Raw genomic sequence first — 27,011 nt, 5'->3', positions numbered from 1 at the left:
GCTTGCCCTTATTGAATTTCATAAGGTTTCTCTCCACCGAGCTCTCACGCCTTTCCAGGTCTCACTGTATGGCAGCACAGGCTTCTGGTGTGTCAGCCACTCCTCCCAGTTTTGTATCGTCAGCAAACTTGCTGAGGGTGCACTCTATCCCTTCATCCAGGTCATTGATGAATATATTCACTAGGACTGGGTCCAGTACTGACCCCTGGGGAACACCACTTGTTACTGACCTCCAACTAAACTCTGTGCCTCTAATCACGACCCTCTGAGCTCTATCTTTCAACCAGTTTTCAATGCTTAGGGGAAGGGTCAAAGGTGAGGGGGAAAGAGGGGATTGGGGATGAGCAAGGGGAGCCAATAGAGAGGAGAAAGGAAAAAGGGAGGTATTTGCAAGTAGGCAGTGGCTGGTCAGTGCGCTTGTTGGGATGAGCCCTGTGCCCGATCACCACAGTCCCCTCTACCTTCTTCATAAATCCTTTCTTAATCTTCCTTCTGTCTACCTTCACTCCCTTTCCCATATGTGAGTGCTGCAAGGTCTGAGGGCCAGTAAATGGAGCGACTGATGTGCAAGAGAGATCTGGGTGCCAGTAACTGGGCAAACAACCAATGGCCATGGGGACTGTAGGCCTGGGTGCCAGTAACTGGATGGACCAGGGTGTGCTGCAAGGTCTCAGTGCCAGCAACTGGAGAAGCGGCCTCTGGTCACAGACCCTGTCGATCTCTGTGCCGGGGCTGGAGGGACTGGGGTGTAAGCAAGGTCTGGGTGCCAGCAACTGGAGAAGGAAGAACGTGTCCCAGGGCTCATATCTCTTGCTGTCAGCAACTGGAGGCACCACACTGCATATGTGTGTGTGAGAGGTCAAAGGACCAACGACTGCAGGGACTTCAGTGTGTTTTCTCCTGGGTGAATTGAACCCGACATGCATGGGTGATTATGTGGACTCTACCAGCATATTTCAAGCTGGCCAATCCAGAGAGTGGGAGAAAAAGCTGCATCTAAAGTCTGAGACAGAGATGGGTAAGTGAGCTCAAGGCTAGTGCATGGCTATTAGAGAGGTGGTAATATCTGAGGGATCTGCAATTGTGAGGGTGGTTGTGAGAGGAGCGGGTGATTGCATGTATCTGTCAGAGAAAAACAGCCTAGTCTAGCCAGAGACCCCAGTGCTGGGTAAGAGGGCCCAGGCTGCAGGCAGGGCTATTGGATGGGCTGAGGGCCTGTGTTGGTATTTGAGACACGCACAAATGTGGGTGTGCTTGTGACTCCAGAGGGTGAGGGGGTGTGTGTTAGAACTAGGGAAGTGCATGTCACAGCCGTAATGGAGTCAGTCAAACAAAGGGACACTTTAATGATGAAGAGACCGGAGCATCTCTGGTAGGCTGAGAGAACTGGGCCCGTTCAGCCCCAAGAAGAGAAGGCTCAGGGGAGATCTCATCAAGGCATACAAATAGCTGAAAGGGAGCTGTGAAGAAACTGGAGCCAGGCTCTTCTCCCTGGTGTCCAGTGACAGGCATTTGGCACAAACTGAAACAACGGAGGCTCCGTCTGAACCCCAGGAAACCCTTTTTCACTGTGAGGGAGCCCTGGCACAGGGTGGCCAGAGAGGTTGTGGTGTCTCCATCCTTGGAGGAATACAAAATCCATCTGGACATGGTCCTTTGCACCCAGGTCTAGGTCACACTTCCTGAGGTGGTGTGTGGACCCACTGACCTCCAGACATCCCTTCCAAACTTACTAATTCTGTGTTTCTTTAACACAAGACATGAGGAGGGTCTGAGAGGACTGGCCTTCTTCAGCCTTCAAAAGAGAAACTAAAGTTGAGAGCTTTTTCTAACACTTGATTGGAGCATGAAGAGCCAGATGGAGCCAAACTCCTTCTTGAGCACAGTGAAACAGTGAAAGGCAATGGCCATGGTCTGGAACAGGGGAAATTCCTACTAGAAATTTGGAGTTCTGGTTGTTTTTTGTTTTTTGGTTTTGGTTGTTTTTTTTTAATGCATGCATGTTGATCCCATTAAGAATGGGACTCTGCCTCCACAGAGTCTTGACTAAAATACCACCAATTGGAGATAAGAAGGTAAAGGGGCATAGCACAGGTGATGTTATGTCCCTTCAGGTGCTGGGAGCCCCAGCTCTGGGGCATGAAGTAGAGCTCGAGTCGGGTCTTAACACATAGTGCAAATCCTGCCCATGCTGAGATTCATCTTAGGCATTGTCATCTCTGGAGTTTTCATGGCATTTCCTTAGAAATAAACCACTCCCAATTTCTACTGTTCATCAAAAGGGCATTTATATGAAAGCACAGTGCTTCACTCCTAGATCAAGACAAGGACGTGTTTGTGGCAGCATTGCCAAGTTTGCCAAGTGATATATACAGCTCAGCACAGCACAGGTCTGGATCTACTCAGGTCAGGTTAACTTAACAACAATGAACAATTTGTCCCTCTGCCATGAGTGGTGCATGGGATCACTCTGGAGTTCCTGTGGCAAGGGGGTGGGTGTAGGAGTCCCCACCTGCAGTACCCCCACCCCTTCACATGCCCTGTCAGCTGTGGGTGCAGGGCTGCCCTATCCATAGCCCTCGCAGTGCAGCACTCCAATGGGTGCCCCATGTTCTCCCTGGGAGTGGGTGTCACCACTCATCCCTCATCCTGCTTTCCAGTGAACTTATACCATTTTCCTAGGGTAAATCGTCCTTATCATCTCTGGGTTTGTGGCATCTACACATCAGTTCTGGAGCCAGGTTCTTCTCTCACACTCTGGGTTATCCCACCAGAATAGGACAGAGCCAGAAGCCCTGGGCTGCTGCACAGCAGCTTTCATCTTGTGTTTGGGGGAATCTGGGGGAGAGTTGTTTTTCCCAGGTAGCTGAGGAAATAATGGGAAGAAGTGAGAGAAATGGAAGAGACTTCTGTTCCCAAAGGAAATAGCAGTGTCCCCAAAGAGCTCAGGCCCCCAGGCAAAGTTCTGAAACTTCACTGTGGAAGAAACCCCTGACGTCCAATATAAGCCAGCACCGGTGTTCAGAAGAGCAGGGGATTCTCACTGGGGAGGAGGGGACTCCTCTGTGAGCTCACCGGGAACAGCCTCTCCCCACCACTGGGACACGCAGAGCCCACAGGGACTCTTCATAGGGAAATGCTGAGAATGCCACTGGCTGAGGGAGCCACAGGTGTTGCTGCTGGAGGAGGGAGAAACTCAGAAGCAGCATCTGAGGCACAGGAAGAACAGATCACTGCTCTTCCCCGCTGCTTCCTTGGCTCCCCCAACAACATTGTTTCCGGCAGCTCTGTTATCTCGGGGCTGGGAGGGGGTTTTCTGACTCTGTCTCACTCCACAAAGAGGTGGGTTGATGTCGACATGCACCTTGGATCTCTCATCCTCACGGCCTTCCTGGGGCAACTGCTGGGTAAGTCCTGGCTTTCTATAAATGCATCCTTCTTCCCCCAAGGAAACCCTTGCCAGCCTGATCAGGATCATGCAGAGAACAACTCTTGAATTACAGGAAAACACTGTGAAATACCAGCTCACATTTGTGGTTTTGCACCATTTTTCTCAAGACGCTCTTACTGTTTGAAAGGAGAGAGGAGAGACACCTCAGACCTCTTCTGCTGCTCTTCTCTCACCTTCAATACCTTTCTCTCTGCCTCTCTCTTCTGATCCACCTGCTCTCACCATAGGAGAACTCACCTCTCTCTGCACTCTCACACTTTTTCTTTCCAATGCAAATCAGCAGAACTTGTATGCTCTCATCCCACTGACATTAACTGGGTGTCCCATTCTGCCTCCTGGATGGCTTATGTCTGCCATGGCTTCCAGTTTTCCCCTGGTTGTTGACTCAGTCGGGGATCCATCTTTCTACCATTCAGCTCACCATTGTATATACTCAGGGAGCTAGGAGCCCTCAGAGATGAGAGGGATGGGGAAGCAGGATGAATCTTTTTGACAGAGCCCTATGGATGCCTCAACATGATGGAGTTGTGCTGGTCCCAGCATGCAAACTCTAGGCATGAAAGGCTGTTCCCTGGTTCTCTGGGTAGTAGGAGCAGGAGCAGGGAGGAGGAGCAGGAGGAGCAAGGAGGAGCAGGGACTCAGCACAGCTCTTCTCAAGATCCACACTGAGCTCAGAGCTCCACATTGCTACTCAAACTCCTCTCCACCTGACTGTCCCCAGGCCTCAGGATTTTCCTCTAAGGCAGATGACAGGGAGCCTTCTATGCTTACTTTTCACATGTGCTGGTGGTTTTCTTCCCCTGCTGAGCTGCTGACCTTCGCTTTCTTCCAGGCACCATGGGACAGATCACTGTCACCCAGCAAGAAGGACAAGTCACAGTGAAGCAGGGAGACACCTTCCAGACAACCTGCACATACCAGACTTCCAGCTTTTATGCCTTGCTTTGGTACCAGCAGAAGAAAGGCCAAGGTCCCCAGCTGGTCTCCTATCAGGTAGCAGCTGGCCGCAAGCCCAGTGGCCATCTCACCACTGTGCTGAACACCATGGAGAAATACAGCCTCCTCCAGCTGGAGGAAGTCAAGCTCTCTGACAGTGCCTTGTACCTCTGTGCAGTGTGTGACACCCCGGTGCAGGGAGCTTCCTTGGCTGTGCAAGAACCCAGGGGAGGGAGGGGATGTGTCTGTGCAAGGCTGAGGGTGGGGGAAGGGGCTGTCAGGTGTGCCCTGGCAGTGCTGCTTCCTCTGTACACCCAGGGATCTGCAGGACAAGATCCTGTGATGGAATGTTTTCTGTCCATTCCACACATTGATTTATGCAACCATGGTCTTAAATAGTCCCATACCACACTAAATGAAGGCACAGTCTTCCTATAGCCAATGCATTGGAAGTCTGGTAAAACACAAGCAGCACGCACATGAGCCGTTGCATGTACATATTAGCGATTTATTCGTCTTCGCCACTCCTAATAACCACAGGCACATATATCCTCCCCGACAGCGGCTGAGTTTGTCTTGTCTCGAGATGGTGACACCTTAAAACTGGTTCCATTGTGTTATTTCCCTCTTGAACATTGGCCATGGCGGTTGATGTAAAGAGATGCTGTACCTTTTCTTCACGTAAGCAGATCTCAGCATGGGGCCTCCACGCATCCTCATTCCCCTGTTCTCGCTGGGGACGTTAAACATTCTAGTGGGAGCTGCTCAGTTCCTCCTGCTCATCTGCTGTGATGAACTGGCACTTTTGGTAGCAAGTGTCCTGGATCTGCTCAGTCACAAATGATCAAATTGTGTCTGAGCACTGCTCTCTTCCCCTAGAGGGTCCTTCTGTCCTTTAATCCCTGGGTACTGTGGTGGGGGAAACAAAGGAAACATCTCAAGGGAAAGCTGGGGCGGAGCTGGCGGCGGTGGAGAGGAGAGGAGGCGGTTGAGAGGAGCCGGAGTGGCCGGAGCAGAGAGCCAGGGCTGGCGGGGGGCAGCGAGGGGCGGATGGCAGAGCAGCGGGATGCGGCAGTGCCAGGGCACAGGGCTGGCGGGGCTGGCCGCGCTGCTGCTGGGTGCGTGGGTCTGGCCGTGGTGGATGGGGCCAGGGCTGTGCCCGGCGGGTTCCCCGGGGAGCACAGCGCCAACTCTTCCCTCTCCTTCTTCAGCCTCTCTTTCCCCCTCCTGCGTCTGACATCTTTTGTGCCCCTTTCCAAACCCTCCGAGTCTTCCTATTCTTCTTCTCCCTCTTTCTTCACCACCTCTATTGGTACGAGCCTCCTTGCATGCACGCCTGATTGTTCATGCACCCTCTCCTTCCCCTGTGCATTCAACAGTACTTATTGCCCTCAATATAGCCCTCTCTCCTTCACTCTAAGAACCCCTCTACCTCTCTACTCTTCCTCTCTTCCCTCATTGATCTTCTGACCCATCTCTCCATGCAACTACCATCCCTAAGCCCTCTTCCTGCTCCCTGAGGTCCCTTTCTCACCCTCTGCTTCTGTCATATATGTAGGCACAAGTTTGCTTTCTGCATCGTGCCATACATCCACTCATCCCCCTGTGCATTCACCTTTTATACTTCTGAATTCATCCCTCCATCCTTCACTGTAACACACTCACCTTTCCTGTCCTTCTGTCTCTCATCATTCATCCATCCACCCATGCACCTGACTTTCCTTCTGTCTCTCCAGGCATCATTTGCAATTTCCCTCCCAGACTGCTCTCCTTGTTCCACACACGCCTGGATCACTCTCCATCCCTGTTGATGAGCTCCCTATCGCCAGTTGTGCCAGTCTGTCTCTGTCTCACTGCCACTCTTTGTAACGATTTCTTGGGGAAAAGAGCCATCAGAGCTGGGCGACCATTCTTGATTTTTGTTCTTTCCTTCTCTTTCTCGGCAGTGGCTGTGGGCAGAGCCCAGGTGCTGCAGGAGCCGTCGGCAGAGACCACCGAGGGCACCGAAATCAACATCACTTGCTCGCACCCCAATATACAGACCATGGAGTTCATCTACTGGTACTGTCAGATGCCGGGACGAGGCCCTGCATTGCTCCTGAGCACTCACAAAGACTCCAAAGAGCTGCGGGACCCGCCAGGGGCGGCTGTGGGTGTCGGCAGACCGCCGCTCCAGCGCCCTGTGGCTCGCCCGGCCCCGGGGCGGGGACGCAGCCGTGTATTACGGGGAGAGGAGCCGGGGCTGCGGCCGGGCAGGAACCGGCGCGGGCGGGGCCGGGCGTGTGTGTTGGGGCCTGGGGAACAGCCCTGCGCGGGCTCGACAGGAGGCGCTGCCGCTCCGCCCACCGGGGCCGCCTCGCCCCAAACGGCCACAACTGGCCCCACGACCCAGGCCGGTTCCCCCGCCTGACCGGCCCCGGCCCCGGCAGCGGCAACCCCGCACGCCCAGAGGGACGCACAGAGAAATCCCCCGCCGCACTGCCGCCGCCGCCGGGGCAGAAATGGTGCCCGGAGCGCTGGCCGTGTCCGGCGGGGCCCGGCAAGGAGCGATGGCAGCCGCCGGCCCCGCTGGCGCCCGGCCAGGAGCAGCGCCTTTCTGCTCTGCAAAGGGCTGCGGGCGGCAGAGATCCTCCTGCCCCACGGGCAGCCGCCCAGCCCTCTCTCCTGCCGCACGGACCGCCCACTGCTGACATGGAACATACAGGGCCTATTCTGGGCCTTTTGACTTTCCCCACGAGGATGCCGAGGGAGCCCTGAGCAGCTGCTTTTGGCTGTTCTGCAACCACGGAGACTCCAGGGCGCAGTTGCCAATGCCAAACCTGCCTTAGAAAAGGACAGCCAGAAAGGGTTTGTTATAGATTGTGGCCCAATAATTGACAGGAACCAGTCCAATTAATCAAATTAGTTTATTAAGCAAGCGGCAGCAAGCAAAACAGCGCTGGGCGGCCGGGGAGTCTTTGCTCCGCCAACGGCGCACACCCACTTCCCGAAAGTAGCTGATTATATACTCTTCTGGTTCCCGTATATGTGTCAATCCTGGTATATTCTGTGTCCGAGCGACGTGTTGCTAGGGGGTCGGTCTTGTCCCGCCTCCTGGTGGTCGTGAGGCTGAAGGCTCCTCATCTTTATCAGTATCCTTGGGGAGACTCTTTTCAGCTTATCTCACAACTTAGCTCTTCCCTTTGAAGTGTTAAAGCACACCAGATGCCTGTGATTTAGGCCTTGAGGTGTCAAAGCGCACCAGATAGCACACTGGATGCCTGCGATTTAAGTATGTGAAGAGTCGAAACATTGTAATTTTTCACCAGCCTTTAAGAAAGCCTGATTTGATTAACAAACATGATTTTATTTATTACAATCCCCCCCCCTTTTTTTTTTTTATTTACCATTTTGTTCATCAAATCTTTGGAGTTCAGCGTGACTTAAAGCTAATGTTTCTTCTATTGCTGGTTCCTTATCTAGTGGCTCGTATTTAGCCCTGATAAGCATTAAATGGGCAGCTTCCAGTCTGCCCTTTACAATTTCAATTACTTTGTTCAATATACAAGGGCCAAATGTTAATCCCAAAATTAATAGTATCATAGGTCCCGCGATGGTAGACAATAGCGTAGTCATCCATGGGGAATAATTGAACCAAGATTCATACCAATTTTGCTGTGCTTCTCTTTCTTTCTTTCTTTTTTCTAATCCTTCTCATAGTTTTGTCATGGTGTCTCTAACTACTCCAGTGTGATCTGCATATACGCAGCATTCCTCATCCAGAGCAACACACAAGGCCCCTTGCTGTGCAAACAATAAGACACCTACAAGATTTAGTAAAATTAAAATTAGAGTGTGGCGAGAAGGGTGGAAACCCGGCCGGCTAATAAGTTTAGTTTGAACACTCACTCCAATTACCCAGTCCTTTTCAATGCTATCACTCCTCCCGGGGCATTTCGTGCGATTCCCTTGGTTAACACTGAGGCAGTCCTCCCAGTGTCTTTGTACAGTCCCACTCTTTGGGTTCTGTTCTCCACAGCTTTTTACTCCTCTGCCTCGCTTGTCGACTCGGTTGCTTCGAGCCACGAGGGGTATCATCTTCTCGGCAGCAGGGGTAGTCTTCAGGAGAATAAATGCAATTTTTAGTCGCTTGCTTCTGTGCATTTCAGGTGAATCGCACTGAACCCCTTTAAGTGTCTTGCGACAACACACTTTAATAATGTCAATTACAAATGGAGCAGGTTCGCTAGGGTGATAGCTATAGTACTCGGGTTTAATACCCCGTGCAAATATCTCCCGCCATTCACTAGATTGCTCCTGGATTTCACCATTAAATATTTTTATGTCTAGAGCCAATTTGGTGAGCTCACGCTCTTTGTCCCCACAAGGTTGGCAAACCCCTCGAGGGGGTATCCCGTAACGGCAATGGGTCCCCCTCCGTTCTCGACACCCTTTACAAATAAAACAAATAAAAAGGATAACAATTACAGCTCAGAATGTCACACTTGATTCTTATGTCCCCTGTATCACCATAACCGTACCCCACTGATATGCTGTAGTCGCTCACTTGTACCACAGTTATATGTGTGTCCATTTACAACCTCCTGAAGGCAATCTTCAGATCTCCAGGCGGGCTTGTCACTTCCCAAGAATAGTCTTTTAATGGTCCTTTTACGTGGCTCGCATGAGTCCAGCCTCTCTCTGCTGTCCGGATGGCTGTTTCTGTGGTGAGTAAAACGAGATAGGGCCCTTCCCAACGGGGGGTTAATGGGGACTCTTTCCATGATTTGATTAGCACTTTGTCTCCTGGCTTTATGTTATGCATGGCGACATCCAAGGGGGGGTCTCTGTACTACTAAGCCCTTATTCCGCAGCTTTACTCTCCTAGCCATGAGTTGAATTATATAAGGTCTAATTTGTGAATTTTCAAGTTGGGGGTGGTCCTGCGGAATTTCTAAATCGTATGGCATCCCATATAACATTTCAAAGGGGGAAATTCCTACATCAGTTCAGGGCTGTGTTCTTATATTCAATAGTGCTAAGGGGAGGCACTTTACCCATGACATCTTAGTTTCTAACATCAATTTTGTGAGCTGTTTCTTTATTTCCTCATTTACTCTTTCTACCTTTCCCGAGCTTTGTGGATGCCAGGGAGTATGATATTCCCATTTTGTCCCCAAAGAGGAGAGAGCTTCCCTTGCTATTTTTGAAACAAAATGGGAGCCCCTATCAGAGTCTATTACCTCAATGGATCCATACCTAGGGATTATATTTTCCAGCAAAGTCTTCACTACGGTTTGAGCGGTGGCTCTAGCTGTCGGGAATGCTTCCACAAAATGGGTTAGGTGGTCTATGATTACTAATAAGTATTTATATCGTCCCACCTTTGGAAGTTCAGTGAAGTCTAGCTGGATTTTAGCAAATGGTTTGTGAGCCAGTTCTCTTCCCCCCAGGGCTTTTTCCCGTAACTGATGTTTATTGACCCTTTTGCATGTCATACATTCGCTAACTATTCTCTTTGCTATATTGTATACACCAATGCACATATTTGTGGCAAACTGATCCACTAACGCCTGAGTTCCCCAATGGGTGTTCTCATGGAGTTTTTGCATGATTTTCAAAGCCAGAGGTTTTGGGAGAACTTCCCGGCCATCCGGGAGTTTCCACTTTCCTTTTTCTGTCTCCCTGATTCCCATCTGAGTCAGCTTATCTTTTTCCTGCACTGTAAAACTCAGGATTGAGTGAATTTTTCCGTGTAGATGGCAATGGCTATACTTGGGGTTGTCACATTCATCATAAATTAGACATCTGCAAGGGACTGCATCGATTCCAAAATCCTTCCAACACTCATAACATGGGAATTCGTCTGATTCCTTTCCACAAGTTATACAGTCCTCCCGAGTTCTTTTAGTCTGGATCACCATTAATGCCGCTCTTTTTGCTTCTTGATCAGCAAGATTGTTTCCTCTGACTAATGGGCTTAATCCTTTTTGGTGTCCTTTTAAATGTACTACGGCTATTCCCGCTGGTCCTCGTAATGCTTGTAAAACCTGGATTATTAATTCCTGGTGTATTAATCCTTTTCCTTGAGAATTTATTAAACCCCTTTCTTCCCAAATTTTTCCAAAAGTATGCACTACGCCAAAGGCATATTTTGAATCCGTATATATGGTTCCAATTTTACCTTTTAAAAGTTGCAAGGCTCTTAATACAGCATATAGTTCACAAGCCTGTGCAGACCAACTAGGACTCAGAGGTCCTGATTCTATTACACTAAATGTTTTTTCCATCAATGATTGCAAATCCTGATTTTCTCTTTCCTTCAACTACCCGGGATGATCCATCTACAAATAGCTTTTCTCCTTCTCCAAGTTCTTCCTCATCTAAATTTGGTCTGATTTTTGTTTGCTCCTCAATGTTGTAAAGACAATCATGATTTATTTTGTCACTCGGCTCCCCATACAAAAACTGTGCTGGATTCTGCACGCTTGTTACCTCGAGTTCCAGTTTGGGAGAGGAGATTAGGATGCCTTCATATTTTAGGAGCCGGGCGTCTGTTATCCATTTGTCAGCTTTTTGTTGCAAAATTCCCCTGATGTTGTGAGGTGATAATACCCTCAATTCTCCTCCAAAGGTAATTTTATGGGCTTCCTCTACCAAAAGGGCTGCGGCTACTACCGCTTGAAGGCAGGTAGGCCAACCCCTACTTACAGGGTCCAGGAGTTTAGATAAGTATCCCACAGGTTTCTTTCTTCCTGCCCATTCTTGTGCTAATACCCCAAATGCGGCCCCTTCATCAACATTGATAAATAGATAAAATGGTTTCTTTATGTCTGGCAGGCTCAAAACTGGGGCATTTACTAAATCAGTTTTTAGTGTTTCTAATTGTTTATCATCATCCTCCGACCATTTCAATAATCCATCCTTAGTTAATTTGGTATAGAGGAACTTCACCTTTTTGCTATAGTTCTCAATCCATTGCCTGCAATAGCCAAAGAGACCTAATAATTGCCTAACCTGTCTTTTAGTTCTAGGAGCCGGTAATGACAATATGCCATTCACCCTTTCGGGGTCTAATTTCTTAGTTCCCTTGCTTAGTCTGTGTCCCAGATATTTTACTTCTTTCTCAACAAATTGTAGTTTTGATTTTGATACCTTCAATCCTTGTAAACTCAAAAAATTTAGTAACTTAATACTTTCCTGCCTCACTTTTTCTTCACTATCACCAGCTAGGAGCAAATCATCCACATATTGGACCAGTGTGACTCCTTCACTTAACTCATACCCCTTCAGGATTTGTTCTAAGGCTTGTCCGAACAAGTTCGGAGATTCGGTAAACCCTTGGGGCAATACCGTCCGCCGTAATTGTTGTTTCCGATGGTTATCTGGGTCTTCCCATTCAAAAGCAAAGTAATCTCTTACTTCTTTGAGAGGGCATGCCCAGAATGCATCCTTCAGATCTATTGCACTATGCCATTGATTATCGGGCCCTATTTGACTCAGGAGGGCGTGTGGATTCGCCACCACCGGGAATCTAGCTATTGTTCTCTGGTTAATTTCTCGTAAGTCATGTACTAACCTATATTTTCCATCTGGCTTTTTTTACAGGCAGGATGGGAGTATTAAAAGGAGACATACAGGGCTCTAGCAACCCCTTTTCAAGTAATCTTTGGATCTCAGGTTTCAAACATAGCCTCCCTTCTCTAGGAAGGGGGTATTGTTTTATCCTGACTGGTATTTCTGGGTTCCTTATTGTTACTGAAAAGGGTTCAATATCTAACTTACCTACTGTTTCCGGGGTGTACTAGACTTCAGGATTTATTTTCTCTTCATCTCTTACTCGTAAGGGACACAGTTTAATTTTTTTAGTGTTTCATTTTTTACTTCTAAGCCAATTCCTAATTCAATCATCAAATCTCGGCCCAATAAATTATAGTCTGCTTCAGGCATGAGTAGCAGGGACCCCACCCCTACCTTAGAATGGGTTTCAAAAAACACATCCTTTATTACGGGTATTCCAAAAGGTTCTCCTTTTGCTCCAATAACCTGTATAGTCGCCAAGGATATTTTACATCCTTGGGGCAATTTTTGAACGGTAGATCTTTCTGCTCCCGAGTCCACTAGGAACTCAATTTCTTGTTGCTGGGCACCCACTTTTAGTTTTATCAAGGGCTCTGGTTTTTTTTTTTTTTTTTTTTTTTCCTCGGGTTCCCAGCAAATAGAGCCCCTGACACCCCTAGTTTTTGAACATTTTCTCATCCATCATTCTCTTTCTGCAGTCCTTTTTAACATGCCCTTTTCCTCCACAATAAAAACAAACCACAGTTCCCCATTCTCTCCCTCTTAAAGGTTTTCGGGTCTCCTGTCTTATCTGGCAAGCTTCAAACCCTTTTCCAGGGGTTGACGTCCTTTGCCCTTCTCTGACTGCAGCTACCAACATTCTGGCTTGTTTCTTATGTATTTCCTCCTCCCTGCGGACATACACTTTCTGGGCTTCCCTTAACAATTCATCCAAACCCCTATCCTGCCAATCCTCCACTTTCTCCAGCTTCTTTCTAATGTCCGTTCATGATTTAGATACAAATTGGGTTTTTTCCTACCCCCCTGTTTCTTCTCTCTCAAGTGATATAGATTTACTCTAGTCTCTGACCTTATCCACAAGTGTGCATATTCACTCTCCTCCAGGCTAAAGGGTTCCTTAGAATTAACATAAATAGGTAAAGCCTGGCATATCCAATCTTCAAAGGACCCAAAAACGGGCCAATACAGGTGGTCACTTCTAATTTGTTTCCCACCCCAAACTTCCATACAATAACGTATCATTTTTGCTTTATCCTTACCCTGCCTAGAAGGGTAATCATCCCAATATTTAATCTTTAATCCTAACGAACTGTCTGGCGGTATCTGGGGTAACCTAACCTTAGGCACCGACCCACCCATGGGATCAGAAGGCTTGCTTTTCTTCTGTCCCATCTTCCAGAGTGCCTTCACACACACACACAATCTTTTCCCCCTGTTCGTGGCCCAGTCCCTCGCGGGAGATGGGAACCGCACTACTAAGGGGTCCGCACTTGCTTCGTCCTCAAGTGGACGTCTCACACAGGCACACTCCAGGATACCCAACCCCAACCGAATGGATCACCGGCCTATACTTACTCACTCCTGAGTCTTCGTTCGGGTCTTCGTGCACAAAGTTTACGGGGTTGCCCGCTTTTATTTGCTTGCTGCCGAATTTCGAGTTCGTCGGTAGAGGTTTTGGGTGTAAAAACCCCCAACAGGGGCCGCTTACTCAGCGGGGCACCCCCCCTGTGAGGTTTACAGCCAAATTGCCTCTATTCGAGTCACGGCACCAAATTCGTTATAGATTGTGGCCCAATAATTGACAGGAACCGGTCCAATTAATCAAATTAGTTTATTAAGCAAGCAATGATTTTATTTATTACGGTTTTCACATTTTTTTACTCTTTAAAAGCTCAGATATATAGAATGGAAAACTGAGTGAGCCAGCTACCGAATTTCACACTCCTGCCCAAATGTTCCTGCTAGTGTTACAAAGTCATCCCATGGGGTCAGGAGATGAAGCTCCCCAGCAGCAGGAGAAGGGCATGTTGAGGTCAGAGGCACCTTCAAACACTCCCCACAGGGGCTCAGTGGTGAGACCACGAGCTTCTTTGACAGGATTCCACACATTTGCAGTTGGTGCCCAGGAGACAGGGTAAACACTTGTCCTGGACACACTGAGCACAGCCTCAAGGCATGCCAGGTTCCTCCTGGAGGAGTGAGTCAGAACGGAATTTACTGAGTTGCCCTAAGGGGCTGGAGGTCTGAGGGGAATGAGAGCTGGCAGGAGGCCTCTGGCCTCCAGCCAGTCCCCGGGGAACTCTGTGTGGCTCGAGCAGCTGACAGAGGTGGTCAAACCCATGGGCAGAGGCTTCTGAGTCACACAGGGAAGGATCAGCCCTGCTCTCTGTCCCAACTGGACTTGATAACTGCGTTCCCAGGGAACTCCTGGCAGGTGACAAACAAGGCAGAGCAACAGGCATGGCCAGGCCAGCACATGCATCTGATACATGGTCACATGGGATTGGCCCCTCTTATTGCTGTCTCTGTCTTCCCGTGCTTGCTCCTGGCCAAATTGCCTTGATCCTTCCCTTTCCCTGTCTCTGCTGCTTCTCCGAAACATCCCATGTCTTCCACAAACTAGAAAAAAACTTTTCCACTTCACAGAATCATAGAATGTGTTGGGTTGGAAGGGATCTTTGAAGGCCATCTAGTCCAACCCCCCTGCAGGAAGCGGGGACATCTTCAACAAGATGAGGTTGCTCAGAGCCTCATCAAGCCTGGCCTTGAATGTCTCCAGGGATGGGGCCTCCACCACTGCTCTGGGCAACCTGGGCCAGTGTCTCACCACCCTCATTGTAAAGAACTTCTTCCTAATGTCAAATCTAAACCTACCCTGCTCTAGCTTAAAACCATTGCCCTTTGTCCTATTGCTACATGCCCTTGCAAAGAGTCTCTCCCCAGCTTTCTTGTAGGCCCCCTTCAGGTACTGGAAGGCCACTCTAAGGTCTCCCTGGAGCCTTCTCTTCTCCAGGCTGAAAAACCCCAAATCTCTCAGCCTGTCTTCATAGGAGACGTGCTCCAGCCATCGGATCATCTTTGTGTCCCTCCTCTGGATCCGCTCCCACAGGTCCATGTCCTTCTTGTGCTGAGGGTTCCAGAGCTGGAATTGGAATCCCATAAGGTGTTTGATCCCCCTGAAGGTGGAAACATCCCTGAGTTTATAAGATGATCCTCTCTTCTCACCCTTCTGGAGGGTGTCGTCTTCAGGCAAAGGGGCAGACCGTTATACCTGAAGGGATGGGCAGTAGATGTCTGTGAAGCAGAGGGCTGTGCTGGATGTCCTCCAGCCAGAGAGAGGTGTTTCGTCTGACTCTGGGTGGGATGGTTACAGCAGGTGCTGTTCCCAGAGACATTTCCCTTGAAGGGCTTCATCCATGACCTAGGGAGAAGGGAGAGAATACTCCTGTGGCAAAAGAGACACAGATACTGTTCCTGGGTGTGTCTTGTCTGTTCCTGGTTCTACCTCTTTTCAGACACTACGGAGGAACAGGGACCACATGAGTGGCTACAAATGGGTCTTTCTTCAGGTGGTTGCAGGCCCCTGTCTCCGGCTGGGCACTGCATGGCAGGAGCAGGTCACCATGGACACTGCTCCCGTGCTGGGGCTGGTTGGGCTGGTTGTGACCTCCAGGAGGAGCAAAAAGCAGGAAAACAGCCTGCAGCCTCCTAGACTAGAACTGGCCTTCTTCAGCGTTCAAAAGAGAAGCTTAAGAGAGACCTGTTCCTAAGACATGACTGGAGCGTGAAAAGCCGGATGGAGCCAGACACTTCTTGAGCACAGTGACAGAGCGAAAGGCAATGGACATGATCTGGAACAGGGGAAGTTCCTACTGAAAATTTGGAATTGTGGAGTTTTTTGATGATGAAGGCGCAGCATGGCTGTAGATAGATCCCATTAGAAATGGGTGTCTGCCTCCAGAGTCTTGACTAAAATACCATGAGCTGGAGATAGTACCAGAAGGTAAAGGGGGATAGAATGTGTGATGTTATGCCCCTTCAAATGCTGGAAACCCTGAGTTATGGAGCCTGAGGTGGAGATCGAGTTGGGACTTAGCACATAGTGCAAATCCTGCCCATGCTGAGATTCATCTTAGGCATTGTCATCTCTGGAGTTTTCATGGCATTTCCTTAGAAATAAACCGCTCCCAATTTCTACTGTTCAGCAAAAGGGCATTTATATGAAAGCACAGTGCTTCACTCCTAGATCAAGACAAGGACGTGTTTGTGGCAGCGTTGCCAAGTTTGCCAAGTGATATATACAGCTCAGCACAGCACAGGTCTGGGCCTACTCAGCTCAGGTTAACTTAACGACAATGAGCGGTTGGTTCTCTCTGCCATGAGTGGTGCATGGGATCACTCTGGAGTTCCTGTGGCAAGGGGGAGGGGGTGGGAGTAGGGGTCCCCACCTGCAGTACCCCCACCCCTTCACATGCCCTTTCAGCTGTGGGTGCGGGGCTGCCCTATCCCCATCCCTCACAGTGCAGCACTCCAATGGGTGTCCCATGTGCTCCCTGGGAGCGGGGGTGACCCACTCATGCCTAGTTCTGTTCCCTCCTGGTCCCTTACAATTTACCCTAGTGTAGGAGTATGTTGTCCTTGGTATCTCTGGGTTTGTTGCATCTACACAGCAGTTCTGGAGCCAGGTTCCTTGCTCATACTGTGGGTTGTCCTACCAGAACTGGACACAGCCAGAAGCCCTGGGCTGCTGGATGGTTCCTGTCCTAACGGGGGAGGACTCCACTGTGAGCTCGCTGGAACAGAGTGAGTCCCTTTCCACCACTGGGACCCCCAGATTCCCCAGGAACTCTTCATGGGGAAATGCTGAGAATGCCACTGGCTGCATTTGAAGCAGCATTTGAAGCACAGGACGAACAGATCACTGCTCTTCCCCGCTTCTTCCTTTGCTCCCCCAACAACGTTGTTTCCAGCAGTTCTGTTATCTCGGGTCTGGGAGGGGGTTTTCTGACTCTCTCTCACTCCACAAACAGGTGGGTTGGTCTCAACATGCAACTCAGATCTCTCATCCTCATGGCCTTCCTGGGGCAACGGCTGGGTAAGTCCTGGCTTTCTATAAATGCATCCTTCTTCTCCCAAGGCTTGCCAGGTTGATCAGGATCATGCAGAGAACTACTCCTTAACTAGAGGAAAATGCTGGGAAATATTGACTCACATTTTTGGATTTCAACCTGTTCTCTCAAGATCCTCTTTCTTTTGGATATGAAAAGAAAGAAGAGAGATACCTGCTTTTCTCTCACCTTCATGCCTTTCTCTCTGACTTTCTCTCCTGATCCGCGTGCTGTCGCCACAGGAGATCTCAGCTCTCATTTTTGCATGAGAGCACCCTCACATTTTCCCTTTCCAATGCAAATTCGCAGAACTTGTCAACACTGCCTGGAGGACATTTATGCTCTCATCCCACTGGCATTACCAGGGCGTCCCATTATGCCTCCTGGCTGGCACATGCCTGACATGCCTTCCAGTTTTCTCCTGGCTGTTTACACAGCCAGGGATCTCTCTTTCTACCATTCATCTCAGCATCGCCGGTCATCAGGGAGCTAGGAACTCTTGGAGATGACAGGCATAGTGAAACAGGATGAACCTTTTTGCCATAGCTCCATAGATGCCTCAACATGCTGGAGTTGTGCTGGTCCCAGCACACAAAGGTTAGGAGTAACAGGCTGTTCCCTGGTTCTCTGGGCACTAGGAGCAGGGAGGAGGAACAGGACTTGGGAGGAGGAGCAGGGACACTGCACAGCTCTTCTCAAGCTCCACACTGGGCTCAGAGCTCCGAGCTGCTGCCCAAAACTCCTCTCCACCTGGATGTCCCCAGAACTCAGGATTTTCCTACAGGACAAGGGAGAGGCAGCCTTCTCTGCCTGGGTCTTGCTTCCACTCCTGATTTGTTTCCCAGAGCCCTTCCCTGCTGAGCTGCTGACCTTCGCTTTCTTCCAGGCACCATGGGCCAGGTCACTGTCACCCAGCAAGAAGGACAAGTCACAGTGAAGCAGAGAGACAACTTTCAAATAACATGAACCTACCAGACTTCCAGCTATTATGGCTTGGTCTGGTACCAGCAGAGGAAAGGCCAAGGTCCCCAGCTGGTCTGCTATCAGGCAACTGCTGGCTGCAAGCCCAGTGGCCGTCTCACCACCGTGCTGAACACCATGGAGAAATACAGCCTCCTGCAGCTGGAGGAAGTCGGGCTCTTTGACAGTGCCTTGTACCTCTGTGCGGTGCGTGACACCCTGGTGCAGCGAGCTTCCTTGGCTGTGGAAGAGCCCAGGGGATGGAAGAGATGTGTCTGTGCAAGGCTGAGGATGAGGGAAGGGTCTGTCAGGTTTGCCCTTGCAGCGCTGCTTTCCCTGTACACGCAGGGGAAGTGCCCTCGGGTGTCCGTTCCACACATCAATTTATGCAACCATGGCCTTAAATATTCCCATACCACACTACATGAAGGCACAGTCTTCTTATTGCCAATGCATTGGAAGTTCTTCTGTCTGATTAAACAGCACACACTTGAACCATTGCATTTATATATTAGCCATTTGTTTATCTTCACCGCTATTAATAACCGCAGGCACATCCATCCTCCCCGACACCCACTGGGTTTGTCTTGTCTCAAGATGGAGACACCTTAAAGCTGGTTCCATTTTGTTATTTCCCTCTTGAACATTGGCCATGGCAGTTGATGTAAAGAGATGCTGTGCCTTTTCTTCTCCTAGGCAGATCCCAGCATGGGGCATCCATGGGTCTTCATTCCCCTGTTCTCGTTGGGGCGTTAAACATTCTAGTGGGAGCTGGTCAGTTCCTCCTGCTCATCTGCTGTGATGAACTGGCACTTTTGGTAGCAAGTGTCCTGGATCTGCTCAGTCACAAATGAGTGCCTGAGCACTCCTCTCTTCCCCCAGAGGGATTTTCTTTCTTTTTGTCCCTGTGCATAGAGGTGACTCCTCAAGGGAAACATCTCCATGAACAGTAGCTGCTGCAGAAGCTCCCCACACAGGGACAGGCATTGTCCCTCACTCTGCTGGGTTGAGGGGGACACTCAGCACAGCCCTCTGCTTTACAGACAGTCCCTCTCCAAGCTTCACATAGTCACACGTGTGACCTCTAAATGCCTTTGCTAGCCAGGGTCCTGTCCCCTGGGCAAGCACATGGTCTACCCTAGTACAACAGCACAGTCCAGGGAAAGGCTGCATTGCTGTTGACAACAGGAACATTGGGTGCCCCTGACGTGTAACTGTCATCATCCCCTTGGGAGCTGCAGGCTCCAGTCCCCGAGAAGGAAATGCCAGGCTACAGTGACTTGGGCCCACAGCAGGAGCCTGTAAGGTTTTACATTTCAGGTGCAATTGGGTAGGCTAGAGTGAGAAAGCAAGAGCAGGAAAGAGGAATGAAGATGACCCCAGTCCGCGTCAGGCAGTGCGCACACCATGGGTTCAGGTGCTCATGGATGACTTTCACCACCTCATTGTCTGCTGCAGGAGGAAAATGGCTGGGCACAAGCAAACCAGGACATGTGTGGGCTGTATGGAAGACACATTTTTGATGCAGGCAATCCATGAACAGACTAAGAAAGAGGCTCTCTGTGATCTGCTACTCACAAATGAGGAAGAACTGTTGGATGATGGAAAGTTCAAGATCAGCCTTGCCTGCAGTGACCAGGAGACTGTGGAGTTTAAGATCCTCAGAGAACTGACCAAGACAAACAGGACAACTACTGCAATGGACTTCAGAAGAGCGCATCTTGAAGTGGTATGGAATCGACCGGCTTGGCACAATGGCCTGGGAAACTTCCCCAAGGCAGGGAGGTCCCAGAGGAGCTGGCTAACCTTCACAGAGAGCCTCCTCAGAGCACAAGGATGGTCCCCTGCAAAGCAGATTTAAACGCACAGCTGGAGTGGAAAATTGCAAGAGATGTGAAGGGAATCAAGAAAGGTATTTCTGGGCCTATTGGCAGCAACAGGATGGCTAAGTAGATTTGGGCTCATTACTTGGTAAGGAAGTGGATCTGGAGACAAGTGACATGTACTCGATGTCTCTTTCTCCTCAGCTTTTACTGGTATGGCTTCTCCTCAGGCCTACCATATCCCTCACCCTCCCCACAGACTCTATGGGAATGAAGCAGCACCCACAGTAGAAGAATAAGGAATTAAGGAGCTCGTACTACCATTTGGACATACACAAGTTCATGGGATCACTTGGGATGCATCCAAGGGCATTCAAGGAGCTGACTGGAACAGTATCTACCCAGTCCCTGGAAGGAAGATGGAGACAATACTCTCAGGAGCCTTCTCTACATGCGTGAAAGGCAAGAAGGGGATTTGGAGCAGCTGACATGGTTTTACTGAGGACAAATGATGCCTCACCAACCTCATTGCTTTCCATGAGGAGGTGACAGGCACTGTGGGAAGGGGAGGGGCACTGCCTGGGGTGTGCCGTGACTTTAGCAAGACCTTTGACATAGCCTCATGAGTGCACACACATGCACACCCATAGGCAGACGAAGCTATGCACACTCACAGGCATGGACACGCACAAATATGTGTGCTGTTGGGGAATTTTTATTGTACCATTTGAGGCAAGTTAAACACTTGCCTATGCTTAGAGTAAAAACAAAAAAAAAAAAAATGAAAAAAAAAACCCAACAAATGACCACTAAAATGATCAATCTATTGGCCAGAGTCCTATCACCATAAACAGTTCTACAAGGAATCTGCAAAGATGAGACAGAAGGCAATTCCTTATATACACTGGCAGAAGCACAGGTGCCAACTGTCATAAGTGATCTCCCTAAGGGTGCCGTGGGGGTGTGGGACCAGTCCCAGCTCTGTAAAGGGAATGGTGCCTCAGTGATGAGTATTCACAGGGCAGCAGAGTGTGGCACACCTGGGACAAGCCAGACTCCCCACAGGCTGCAAACACTGAGGCTGGGGCACCTGAAATTATAATAACTGATCCCAGTAAGAAAGGCACTCTGCCTCTTCAAAGCATTCCTTAAAAATGTCATTTATTAGTGCCAGGACTAGAAAGAAAGAGATGATAATATAGGTAACCTTACATCCCTCGAGATGCTGGGAACACTGAGCAGATCCCATTCACAGAAGCGTTGCTCCATTTTGGTCCGTTGAGTTTTAGAGCATTTTCTTCAAAGGAAACAGTTCCATTCATCATTTCAACTGTCAAACGCTACAACTCTGCCAGTTGTTTATTGCATGTGAAAAACTACGAGCAGCTTTCCCAACCTTGTTTCTTAGGGTGGAAACCAAGGTGTTGAGCAGGGGAGTAAGAATGATGCAAAGAAGAGCCACTGCTCTGCCTAGCGACCCTTTGGAGGGGGCTCCCATGTACGTGGAGACACACGTGCCATAGAAACTGGCCACAGCAGTGAAATGGGAAGCACGGGTTGAGTCAGCTCAGTGCCTGCCTTCTGCACAGCAGAGCCACAGGATGATTCTTGCTCTGCACCTGTGGAGAAGTGAGGATGAAGTGGAAGCAGCAGAGGGTCACCTCACCAATACTGAATGTGATGACATCCTTGTTGGCAGAAGTGCCAGCACAAGCCATGTCCAGGAGGAGGGGTGGCAGATGACTGAACTGGTGCATGTGCCTGGGTGCGCAGTAAACCAAGAGGGACGTGATCTTCTCATTCCCCTGCATGCTCTTTATGAGAGCAATTTGATCTCCCTCAGAAATACACCGTTTCACTGTCCCCATTTCTGTGCTGACTGCCCTCAGTTCCCACAGGTTTAACTCCAGTTTCCAGCCTCAATTCATTCAGCAGAATGAGTGACTTTTCCCTGCTGATGCCTCCAGGCCATGGCCCGAGATTTGGTGATGGAGGAAAGAGGTCACCCCAAAGCCTGTTCCCTGCATTACCACTCCTGCTATTCTGCGGAGCCAATCATCTTCTGGAACTCCACACCCACTACCCAACCACCCCAGCACAGCTCCGGCCATTGCAAGAGGAACACCCTTCCTCAAAAGCTCATAGGGCTGCTGCCCCCTCAGGGCCTCCTGCCTTTCTGGGCATCCATGAGCAGAGGCAGAGCAGGGCAACACCTGATGCTCATTGTCAGCAGAACAGCCAGGGATGCCTTCCTCAGCTCCAAGGGATGGTTCCCAAATGAGAAGCCCCTGCAAGCCGTCCCAACCTCCCACTCCTCTGAGAATGGAGATGGGTCTCCTTGTGCTCTCAATCCCTTCCATCCCTTCTCCTTTGGAAGCCAGGCAGTGTCCCTAGAGGGAAGGACCACGTGGAGGCCAGGCTTGAATGCAACAGAACTTTAATGATTCAAAAGAGGGAAAAAATGTCACTCCACATGGAGGCCACCAATGCGTGGGGCCCCAAGGGCAGCTGTGAGTCTGCTGTCCTTGGCTATGGAGAAGTTCCCACATCATGTCTGTCCTCCTGGCTCACAGAAGGAGATGAGACAGACAGTCCCTAGCAGGCTGGCATTAGGGGGACAAAGGGATCCAAAGCAAACAAGGAAAAGGGAGAGAAAGGCAAAGCCATTCCGCTGTGTTGAAAACAACACTCAAAAGATCAATCCGCTGCCCAGCACCATGTTCTGAGTTCCTCAGGGAGTCTCTTCTTGGGGCTTTCCTATAATCTTTATCAGAGGAGGGACCTTCTTCCATAGTAGCGGCTGGAAATGCCAGAGAGGTCACAGCACCCAGAGGTGATGGGCACTCCATCACAGCTGAGGATGCTGCCAACAGCAGCGGAGGTGGAGGATCCCACAACGGTGTTCTGTGGGAAGGAGCTGAGGATGGGGCCAGGCAGGGTCACCACCACGGGAGAGGGCTCGATGACAACGGTGGAGTTCTGGCACTGCCTGACACAGGGCTCATTGCAGCTGTTGGCCAGAGGTGTTGGGCCACAGGGCCGGCAGGGCAGGCACTGGTTGTAGCAGGACATGTCTCAAGGGCCTGGAGGTGCACCTGGGAGAGGATCAAGGAGGAAAGAGAGCACAAGGGTGGGTGAGGAGCAGCCTTGTTACCCCATCAGAAAGGAGCCAAGGCCACTACTGAGTGGGGAGCTGGAATCTTGGCCAGGAGACACACAGTCTTCATCACCCTACAAAGAGTAGCCTGGCCCATGGAAGGTGTCTCCTAGAGCATAAACCAAAAGCCCTGTCAGCCACCACTCAGCTTGTCTCTAAGAAGACCTTCTCCCTGCTTTCCACTAGCATGACAAGAAGACACAAACCCAAGGACAGAGAGAGACAATATCAGCTGAGAGGTCCATCGAGGAGAGATCTCACTTTGGAAGAGGAGGAGAAGGAGCTTCAGACTCACCTCGTTCCCAAGGAGAAGGAGGCCAGAGAAATGGAGGAGAGAGCAGGGACTTGGGCTGGCTTTTATACCTGCCCTTCATTGCCGCAGCACCAGAGGCATCCTTTGCAGAGGTAACAATTTTTGCACAAGCTCATCTTGAATTCAAACCATTTGCAGCTAATGATATGGGCTGTGCTTTGGTCTCCTTCACTGCTGCCTTTTAATTTCCAGAGTTGTACCATGCCCATTCCCCAGTCAAAGTTTCCTGTGATCACTGGGATGAAAGGCCCCAGGATTTCCAGGGCAGGAACGCAGCAGTGCAAGGCAGAAGACTCAGTTCAAGTGCTGTGTGGGTCCAGAGGAGGCAAGTGACACCAGCCTGGGTCACTTCAGTGGGGCTGTTTGGTGTCGTTCACTGGAAGAAGCTCCAGCCGTCCTCCGCTGGCAGCCCAAGTGCTCCCGCACATGAGGAAGTGACACTTCCATCTCTTTCTTTCCCTCCTCAGCTCACCCCAGTGGTCACTTGTTGTTGCCTCCCCAGGTGTGTGCGTTGTGCTGTTAGGTTTTTGACCCTATCCTGCCTAACACTGTCTTCAGGAAAAAACTGTGGCCTGTTTTGACTCGTCCCCACTCTGTGCAGTCTGTGAGTACACAAGTAAAGACATAGGAATGCCTGGGGCCTTGTCCTTTCCCAAATGCTCTAACCCTGCCACAGTTGTCCCCAGGTGTTGTCAGCAGGATCCACACCTGGGTGTGTTCCTGCATCTGTTCTTCTCATCTGTGCTTTACGAGCAGCTGTGTTAGCGTGGATGAATGTGGAATCACAAATTAGCGTATAATTTCCTGGTGGCCTGCATGAGACCGTGTGTGCATGTGTGTCCTTGTGTGTCCCTCCTCAAGAAGCAATATGCTGCTCATGACAGGGACATTCTCTGTTGCTCTCTCCATGAGCACCAGAGAGCAGCAGATTCCCAGATTCAGAAGGCACCTGAGTGCAGCTGAGTGGTGATGGCACCAGCCTGCTGGAGATGTGTCCAGGGAAGAGGCACTGAAATGCAGCCCCTGCCTCCTGACACCTCCTTCTCCTGCCCCTCCAAAGCTTCTGCCAATTTCAGGCCACAAGAACAGTTTCACTCCTGTTTGACTCCTTAGTTTAATTCATATTAGCAATATTGGGAGCTCCTCAGCAGGGTTGGCAGTCCCCGCTCCCTGCCTCTCCAGGCCAGGACACAGTTCCTTTCCCCAGTATTAGAGAGTTCAAAAGGACGGGGATTGCTTTCTGGGCAAGGAGAAAGGATGAGGGATCTTGTCCACCATGTGCTGGCCATCCCTGAGTGGATCTGCTTCCAAAGCACTATTGATGTGTCTGGGATGGGACATAGCCCTCTCTCATGCCCAAGCCAATGCCAAACATACTTGTGCTCTTCACAGGCGTGGTGCTGTGCCCGGCAGGGGCTGAGACCTTTTCCCAAACAGGTCCTGAATGAAAGGAACACAGAGTCTGATATCACTGCGCTGTGATTGGAAGAACAGACTCTGTGGATTTCATAGGAGAAGCCAAAGAACTGATGACAGCTTTGATGTTCATGCCCATTATGAACACCAGTGTCGGTGGTGTCTGGGGTGGGACACGGCCCTCTCTCATGTCCATGTCAATGCCAAATGGGCTTGTTCAGCACATTGACCTGATGCCAAGTCAGGCAGGGGCTGAGACCTTGGATCAAACAGGTCCTGAATGAAAGGAACCTGAAGCCTGACATCGCTGTGCTGTGAGTGGAAGGACAGACCCTGTGGCTTGCACAGGGAAAGCCAAAGAGCTGACAACTGCTTTGGTCTTACAGCCTACAAGGACCTTCATGTCCCACACTGGAATCTCAGTCTGAGTGCCCAGCAACTGCCGCAGGAGGGTACAGACATTAGATTTGAGGCCACATCCACCAAAGCCTAGTGCTGTCCCACAGGGGTTTCCAAAAGGGACCCTCTTTCCGACACAGGGTGTCAAGGGTGTATGGAGTTCCTGAGCCCATCTCCCCTCCTGAATGTTTGTCTTCCTGGACTCAGGCCCAACCAGGAGACAGTGCAGCCAAGGCTTCCCCCTTCCCTTTCATGTACTTTGGTGAGCTCATTGCCAGGGGACATTGCTCATTGCTCTGCTGGGACAGCTCAGCCAGGGATGACTTCCCTCTCTGTGGAGCTGCTTCTGAGCTGAGACTCTAGTGTAGTTGAGGGCAAAGCTCATTGCATTCTCAGGAGGTGATGGGCACTGTGGACAAGAAAAGGCAGTGGAGATGAGTATCTAGAGTATAGCAGGACCTCTGACAGCCTCTCCTGTCCTTTTTATGACCTAACTGGAGGTAATTGGGCTCAATAAGAGGATGGTAAGGTTACAGTGGAATGTCGGTCAGAAAGAGTTGTGAGCAGTGGTGCAAAGCCTAGCTGGCAGACACGACCTTGTGGGGTCCCTCAGGGATCAGCAGTAGCACCAACACTTCCTAATGTTTTCATGTACAGTAGTGGGAAGATCAGCACTTCCTGCAAGTTTGGGGATGATGCCCAAGTACAGGGAAGAGGCAGGACACTGATCTCTGTAAGCCAAATTGTTCCCAGCAGGTCCATGAAGTACCTGTTTCAAGGAAACCGAGAAGGTGGCCTAGACTCTGGAAGCACCCAATGACAGGAGTAGAGGCAATGGACAGCAGCTGGAGCATGTCGAGCTCAAATTCAGTAATGGGCTAAAAGAATTGAGAACAGGAATGGATTTCCCTGGGGGTTTCTGCAATCTCCATCCTGGAGTGGCCTGATATAATGGGAATCAATAATGGGAACTGTTCAATGCAGGTGTTGGTCTAGATGACCTCTGAAGATCTCTTCTCACCTACATTCTGACACTGGGATTCCCCACCAACCCTGCCCTCCCTGACCCCTGCCCACCCATGGGCACATTTGTCTTCACACTCCCTCTGCCCCAACACAACTGCTAGGCATTGTGCTGGGGCTGCAGAGCAGCAGCTGAAGGGAGGCCCTCAGCCTCCTCACTCCCAGCTGCAGGAAACGAGTGGCTGCTGGTTCCAGCCCCTGGGCTCATAGAGAGCTCTGGGAAGCTGGTCCATGCGCTGGTACAAGGCCCCGCTGCTGTGCCAGGCTGCAGCTGGCGCTGTGCAGGCGTCTTCTTACTGGAGGACAGGGAGAGTCCATTTCCCAGTTGGGCAAAGTGCTCCCCGTGCCGGGGAGAGCCCCTGAGCGCTCTGAGCCCAGGTGAGCCCCCGAGCGGCGCCGGCACAGAGCTGAGCTCCGGGGCGGAGCTGGCGGCGGCGGAGAGGAGAGGAGGCGGTGGAGAGGAGGCGGAGCGGCCGGAGCAGAGAGCCGGGGCTGGCGGGGGGCAGCGAGGCGCGGGCGGCGGAGCGGCGGGATGCGGCGGTGCCGGGGCTGGCCGCACTGCTGCTGGGTGCGTGGGGCTGGCGGTAGTGGATGGGTCCAGGGCTGTGCCCGGCGTGTTCCCCGGGGAGCCCAGCGCCAACTCTTCCCTCTCCTTCTTCAGCCTCTCTTTCCCGCTCCTGGCTCTCTGCCATCTTTTATGCCTCCGAGCCTCCTCTTGCTATTTTCCCGATGTCCTCACCGTTTCGATCGGTAGACCTGCTTTGCATTCACCTTTGCATGTCTGTTTTTGCATGCACCCTCTCCTTCCCCTGTGCATTCTGCAGTTCTTATTGCCCTGAAGATTGTCGTCTATCCTTTGCTGTAA

The 27,011-nt window shown here is 50.5% G+C and overlaps 1 long non-coding RNA gene, 1 pseudogene and 1 gene segment (V, D, J or C); 2 read left to right on the top strand and 1 right to left on the bottom strand.

Annotated features, from left to right (window-relative positions):
* Nucleotides 1-3,334: 3,334 nt before the first annotated feature.
* LOC128919484 (T cell receptor alpha variable 1-1-like) lies at nucleotides 3,335-4,730 on the top strand. The segment is given in 3 exon segments: nucleotides 3,335-3,407; nucleotides 4,284-4,602; nucleotides 4,706-4,730. Coding segments are annotated over 3 exon segments (393 nt in total).
* Nucleotides 4,731-8,256: 3,526 nt separating this feature from the next.
* LOC128919379 (uncharacterized) lies at nucleotides 8,257-13,566 on the bottom strand. Its single transcript, XR_008469890.1, has 3 exons — nucleotides 13,523-13,566; nucleotides 8,934-9,115; nucleotides 8,257-8,485 (listed from the first exon to the last, which is right to left on the bottom strand). It is a non-coding gene; the product is annotated as an uncharacterized LOC128919379 (long non-coding RNA).
* Nucleotides 13,567-16,993: 3,427 nt separating this feature from the next.
* Nucleotides 16,994-27,011, top strand: LOC128919483 (T cell receptor alpha variable 12-3-like; annotated as a pseudogene).

The sequence above is a fragment of the Rissa tridactyla genome, chromosome 19, assembly GCF_028500815.1.
Source record: "Rissa tridactyla isolate bRisTri1 chromosome 19, bRisTri1.patW.cur.20221130, whole genome shotgun sequence".
In the NCBI taxonomy this organism is placed as follows: Eukaryota; Metazoa; Chordata; class Aves; order Charadriiformes; family Laridae; genus Rissa; species Rissa tridactyla.
Note: the sequence above shows the minus strand (reverse complement) of the source record. Positions and strands in the feature narration are given on the sequence as shown.